This window comes from Tamandua tetradactyla, chromosome 9 (genome assembly GCF_023851605.1).
Source record: "Tamandua tetradactyla isolate mTamTet1 chromosome 9, mTamTet1.pri, whole genome shotgun sequence".
NCBI lineage: Eukaryota > Metazoa > Chordata > Mammalia > Pilosa > Myrmecophagidae > Tamandua > Tamandua tetradactyla.
In genome coordinates this window covers 618,589-624,588 of record NC_135335.1, presented here as the reverse complement: position 1 = coordinate 624,588, position 6,000 = coordinate 618,589, and the positions used below count along the sequence as shown (strand labels likewise).

The 6,000-nt window shown below is 69.8% G+C and overlaps 1 protein-coding gene across 6 annotated transcripts; it reads left to right on the top strand.

The window, feature by feature from the left end:
* Nucleotides 1-737: 737 nt before the first annotated feature.
* GATD1 (glutamine amidotransferase class 1 domain containing 1) lies at nt 738-5,845 on the top strand. 6 transcript variants are annotated; one of them, XM_077115282.1, is made up of 8 exons: nt 738-868; nt 2,172-2,248; nt 2,727-2,832; nt 3,086-3,193; nt 3,903-3,997; nt 5,107-5,200; nt 5,347-5,458; nt 5,539-5,845. In XM_077115282.1, exons 1-8 carry the CDS (start codon nt 805-807, stop codon nt 5,543-5,545), a joined length of 663 nt encoding a protein of 220 aa, XP_076971397.1. In that variant the 5' UTR covers nt 738-804; the 3' UTR covers nt 5,546-5,845. The 6 variants fall into 6 exon arrangements, with proteins under 6 accessions (XP_076971397.1, XP_076971401.1, XP_076971402.1 ...); XM_077115287.1 differs by lacking the exon at nt 738-868 and adding an exon at nt 1,078-1,273; XM_077115283.1 differs by lacking the exon at nt 738-868 and adding an exon at nt 1,278-1,365.
* The last annotated feature ends 155 nt before the right edge of the window (nt 5,846-6,000 follow it).

Sequence of the window (6,000 nt, the reverse complement as noted above, 5' to 3'; positions counted from 1 at the left end):
AGAGCGGGGTTGAACCCCACAGCCAGCACCGCGGCGGCAGCAAGCCCAGCAAGCCCAGCAAGCCGATGCGCTCCCGTTTCCGGAGATGATACCCCATTCTGCCAGGAGCTCAGGCCGAAACTCCAGCGGCCCTGGGCTCCGCTCGCTGTCCCTCCCCCACTTCCGCTGCCCGCCGGACCCTTGCAGCCTTCCTCCCTGGTCCCCAGACCCCCCAGCCCTCTAGGACCTCCGAGGCCCCCGGGCCGCAGTTCCCTCTGACTGGAACCGGGGAACGCAGGGCGACTCCTCCGTGAGACCCCTCAGCCGCGCCGCCGCCCCCCAACTCCTGCCCCGCAGCCCCTCGTCCTGTCACCTTCCCACGCCGTCCACGCCGTCGCCCCGCTGCTGCCCGGCACCCGCGCGCGCCACTGGGCAGGTTCCCCGGGCCTCGCCCACTCGGCTCCCAGCCCCGCGCCCCGGGCACACCTCGCCCACCGCCCTGCAGGTCCCCGCGACCACCGAGCTCGCGTTGTCGCGGGAGGGCCGGAGACGCAGCTCGTAGGGCGGGTCACAGTGGCCCAGCGTCGCCAGCACCCGGACCCCGACCGGGACCCAGACTTGGACCGGGAGCAGAGGGCAGCCGGAAGAGGGCGACGGGGCGGGGCTGCGCATGCGCCTAGAGCAGGAGCGCGCGGAAGCCCGCCCCGGTCGCACGCTGCGTGCTGCGTCCTTCCGGCCTGCGTGCTGCGTCCTTCCGGTCCCGCTTCCTCCCGCCCCTCTGCCCCCCGCCCCCGCGACCCTCCGCGCCCCGCGGACCCCACGTCCATGGCGGCCGAGCGGCTGCCGAGCCGACCCGCCTGCCTGCTCGTGGCCAGCGGCGCCGCGGAGGGTGAGCCGGGGCGGGGTCGGCGCCCCTGGAACGGCGCCTCGGACCGCTCAATACTTCCTCCGGGCGTCGGGCTCCCGGGCCCCGGGCGCGTGCTGGAGCTGCCCGTCTACCGCCGGGCGCGTCGGTCCCCGAGCCCTGCCCCGTCCGGCGGGCTGGAGCGCGGCAGCTGTCCCGAGGCGGAGGGGGCGTTTCAGCCGTGACCACCGTTTCGGGGCCGGCTGCGCGGAGGGAAGGCTCTCGGGTCACCGGGGAGCGGGCAGACCTGGAGCAGGCTGCGGGGCCCGGAGCTGCCCGCGAAAAGCAAAGCGCGAGTGCCGGGCGGGGTTCAGAGGGCCGGGAAGGCAGGGGACGCGGCCCGGGCTCGGCTCTTGCGGAGGCCGGTGAAGAACGCGGCGTCTCGGGGAGGTGTGCACCTGCGGATCCCCGGGCGCGCGCACCAGACGTCTTAGAACCTTGCTGGGGGCGCAGCCGGTGCGGTGGCCCTGGCCTGCCGTAAGGTCAGCCAGCCCGAGGGACAGACTGCAGGTGGTCGTCGTCCCCCACCCCCATCAGGCCCTCAGCCAGCGTTTGGGGGCCTGGGCCGGGCCGGCAGCTCTCGTGGAGGGGAGCTCAGGCAGGCGACCCGGAGGGGACGGAGGCCCCGGGGCAGGAGTGGGGGTGTGCAGGCAGCTTTCAGGTGGACACAGACAGGGAGCTGGGAGCTGTGGCCTTTCTGAGAAGGTGGGTCACGAGCAGAGCTGACCCTTGGGCCTGGCGGGCCCGTGTCGCCCTGTCCCTGCTCTTCTCGCTGTGAGGACCCTGGCTGGCTCACACGCACACACAGGGCGCTCCCCATTGACGGGGCTGAGTGAAGGTGGCGGCGCTGGCCTGGGGCTCCTGCTCTGTGGCGTCTTTGGCTGCGGTGGCGACAGGAGTGGCTGAGGGCGAGGCCGGCAGGCTCCCCTGTTGGCAGCACAGGTTCTGTTGGAGGGTGCAGCAAAGGGGGTGCCCACTGTGGGGGGGCGGGCCAGGGGTAAGGACAGGTCAGCCCACAACTCACAACTGGCTGAGCCCTGGTGCTCAGCAGGCGGGAGGCACCCCTGAGCTGGGGTGTGGGGTAGGAGTCTGGGCGGAGGTCCATCCCCTGGGGACAGGGGGTGTTTGAGGGCCGTGAGAGGCCCCCAGAGAGTTGTCTCAGCCAGGGTTTAGTGTACGTCGGAGGTGAGCCACCCGTCGTGGGCACTATGCTGGCTCTGCAGCCTCCCGGGAGCCTGTGGGGTCGAGCTGCACCGAGCTGGCGCCCACGGGGATGTTTGTCATGCAGGTGTGTCCGCCCAGTCCTTCTCGCAGTGCTTCACGCTGGCTAGTGCCGCCTTCAACCTTCAGGTGGCCACCCCTGGGGTAAGGCCCCGCCCTGAGTGCAGCGCCCCACCCTCCAGCACCCTGAGGCTTGGGGAAGGGCTGGGGGCTCAGCCAGGCAGCCCCGTTAGTCTTGCTTTGGACCCCGCCGAACCTTGACCCCTGGCGGTGGCAGTGGCAAGAAGAGTCTCTCCAAGCCGTGCCCTGGGGTGTGTGGGGCAGAAGTCTCTCCTGCTGCAGGTAGAGCCCCAGGGCCGAGAAGGGCCTCATGGTTCGTGTTACAGGCCATGTGCTCCGAGGTGGGCGCTGCTACCACTGTTTGAGAGCGTCTGTGGACCAGCAAGGGCAGAGGGCCCTGAGTGGGTGGGGGCCCGGCAGCTGGCTGCCCCCTGCAGTGTGTCCTGGGTAGATGAGTTCCTCCTGCTGCTGACCTCAGGGCAGCTGTGCCCTTGGGCGTACTCTCGGGGCTGCAGTCCCTTGTTTCTGGGCTGACCCCGGCCTCTGGTCTCCACTGCCCCAGGGGAAGGCCATGGACTTCGTGGACGTGAATGAGAGCAATGCACGCTGGGTCCAGGACTTCCGCCTCAAGTCCTACGCCAGCCCCGCCCGGCTCGAGTCCATCGACGGTCAGGCACTTGGCTCACATGCCCCGATAGATACCCTGGGCCCAGGATCTGGGCATTCCTGAGCCCCTGGGAGAGGGTGGGCTGAGGCCCTGCCTGGGATCAGGCCAGTGTGGCAGAGAGAAGCTGGGCTACTGCCTGCCGGGTCGGTCTGCCGGAGCCACGTCCAGTACTCCTTTGACTCTCGCTCCTCCGCGTGGGCCTGGTGGGCAGGCCTGGCCAGGTGATGGACACACCACCCATTGTCTCTCCGCAGGTGCCCGGTACCATGCCCTCCTGGTGCCCAGCTGCCCTGGGGCCCTGGCTGACCTGGCCAGTAGCGGTTCCCTGGCCCGTATCCTGCAGCACTTCCACACCGAGAGCAGTAGGTGGCCCCGGGGACCCTGGAAGGTCTGGTGACGAGCTTGGGGCACATGGATCGTTGTGGGGGGGGGCGGCCGCTGCAGGTACTGAGTGCAGATTTTGTTGCTGAAAGCACCAGGTCCTCTCGCCAGCAGGCTGGACATGTCCTCTCGCCCTGGTGGACATGCCATGTCCTGTCACTGCCCCTGTGGCCGCACTCTGGTGTCCCCCACCCCGGCCCTCTGTGGCCCCCTGGCTTTGTTCTGGTGGGAATGTGCAGCTTCCATCCCCAAGCCGAGCAGGAGAATAGCAGCCATGGGCACTGGGCCTGCAGCCCTGGCTTGGGGCCTGGTCAGGTCGTCCCGCTAGGGGACAGCCTGCCCCGAAGTCCGAGGCTGCACACAGCTGCTTTTGTCCAGCCTGCTGCCTGGCCTTGGCCCTCAGGGCTGGCGCCTCCCCCTCCCCACCCCGGCCCATGGGCGTGCTCACCGCAGTCCAAGGGGTACATTCCCAGGGAGCCGTCACTTTGCCCCAGGTCCTCGGCCCCAACCAGTGGATGCCGTCTGTACAGCCTCAAGACTCAGGGCAGCCATCTCAGGCACCTTCTGGGTGCTGCTGCGTCTGGGTGGCCCACTGCCTGTGGGGAGGGGGTCTTACTGGGGCCTGGGAGGGGGAGCCCTGTGGGGGCTTGGGGGCCAGAGCCTCACCTCACGCCCGGCCGTCCATCCCAGAGCCCATCTGCGCCATCGGCCACGGCGTCGCCGCGCTCTGCTCTGCCACCAGCGAGGATGGCTCTTGGGTGTTCCGCAGCTACAGCATGACGGGGGTGAGTGCCACGCCCCAGGGCAGGTCAGCTGGGGGCACCGTGGCTTCCTGCCCACCCTCCTCTTGGGCACACCCCACGTGTCTCCCTGCACACACACCCCACCCCCCACCCCCCGTGCCCTGCACTGTGGACTGCCAGGGGCCCCGAGGCTGAAGGTCTACACTGCTGGACCTGGCCTGCCGCCTCCACAGTGTGAACACGGTCAGCCCATGGTCCTGGGCCTGCTGTGGACTTGGGGTGCCACAAGACAGCAGGTCTGGGGCTGGAGGCAGCCTGGGGAGGGCCTTGGGGCGATGGGGAGGGCGCTGGCTTTACAGGAAGCCCAGGGAGGGCTTCGGGAAGGCTCAGTGCGGGGCTGCAGTGTGGGCAGCTGCTGAGGTCTGAGTGGGGGCGGAGGGGGCTGAGGCGTGCAGGGCTTGCGGGGGTCTCTGCATGGGTGGGTGGGTGTTGGGCTGCCTCCAGGAGTGTGGAAGGGGCAGTGGGATAGGGCTCTTGGGAGCTGGATGTGGGGTCTGGAGCCAGGGAGAGTGGTCTGGGCTGGACATGGGGTTGGAATTGCCAGGCTGGGGAAGACATGGGAGCCACGAGGCAGGTCTCCAGGGCGCAGAGCCACCCAGAAGGACAGGGAGGGGCACCAAGGCTGGCCGTAGGGGGCTGGACTGTACATCTTGGTGGGGCAGGGGCTGAGGGAGCAGGAGAGGACAGGCGACTGCCGAGGGCCCAGGACAGGGAGGGGCACCAGGGCTGGCCGCAGGGGGGCTGGACTGGACGTCCTGGTGGGGCAGGGGCTGAGGGGGCAGGAGAGGACAGGTGGCTGCTGAGGGCCCAGGAAGGGCAGGGTTGGGGCAGCTTCTGGGGTCCCCCAGGGCCACCGGGGTTGAACCCCGTCCTCCTCCAGGGTGGAAGGAAGCTCAGAACCCTGACCACTGGGTGCCTGGCTCCTGGCCATTCTAGTTGCCCCTGTGCCCTGATGCTGGGGGCGTTGGCGGGGCCCGCTAGTCCCTGCTGTGGAGCCTGACCCCCAGCTCTGATTTGGGGTCTGCCCGTGAGTGGGGGGTGGGAGGGAGCAGCATGGCCTTGGCGCCCCTCACCCTTGTGCCCCTCCACAGCCGTCCGTGTGCGAGCTGGTCAGGGCCCCTGGCTTTGCCCGCCTGCCCCTGGTTGTGGAGGACTTCGTCAAGGACGCGGGCGCCGGCTTCAGTGGTGAGCTCCGGGCACAGGGTCGGGGGCCAGTGGTCAACCTCCCCAGCACCATCTGTCCTGAGGATCCTGGGGCCCCATGGGGGTCCTGGAGGGTGGTGCCGCGGGGTGCTGGGGGTGTGGCTGAGTCCTGCCCATGGTGCCCACAGCCAGCCTGCCCGGCGCTGTGCACGTGGTCCTGGACCGCCACCTGGTCACCGGCCAGAACGCCAGCTCCACCGTCCCGGCCGTGCAGAACCTGCTCTTCCTCTGCAGTGGCAGGTGGGGCCGGGGGGCTGGGGTGGAGGGGCTGGGGGGGCCAGGGTCACCGGGCTGAGCCCTGAGAGAGCGCCTGCCCCCAGGAAATGAGGCGGACTCCTGGACTTGCGCAGCCCGTGGTGGTGGCCTGGGAGCGGCTTGAACTCCCGAGCCCCTGTGGGGCTGCCCAGGCACGGAGGCGAACCTGCAGCGCGAGAACGGCGGAGCGGGCCCAGCTCCCTCCTTGGCTGCTGGGGCCTGTTGGGCTTGGGTGGGGCCGCCCTGTTTCCTGTTGCACCTGTGCCCCGAGTTCCCTTTGCCCACTGCCCAGGGGGTCTCTCCTGGCCCCCTCAGCAGGTGGTGTCAGGGTGCGGGGAGCCCCCCCAGTGCAGCATTAAACGTGTGTGTGAAGGGGTGACTCGACATTCTCCACGAGACAGCGCCGGCTGCCCGTGGTCCTGCCCACGGGGCTGTGCAGACCATGAGGGGTGAAGGGCCTCAGGTGGCCTGGAAATGGGTCTACGCGGAGGTGACAGCACCTGCTGACCTGGGGGCCAGGGTGGTGG

What these genes read in the sequence shown, in the direction of transcription:
- GATD1 (XM_077115282.1), top strand. Translation starts at nt 805, where the DNA reads ATGGCGGCCGAGCGGCTGCCGAGCCGACCCGCCTGCCTGCTCGTGGCC. An exon ending in CCGGCTCGAGTCCATCGACG is followed by an intron (nt 2,833 to 3,085) that starts GTCAGGCACTTG and finishes GTCTCTCCGCAG; the next exon opens with GTGCCCGGTACCATGCCCTC. An exon ending in CGCGGGCGCCGGCTTCAGTG is followed by an intron (nt 5,201 to 5,346) that starts GTGAGCTCCGGG and finishes TGGTGCCCACAG; the next exon opens with CCAGCCTGCCCGGCGCTGTG.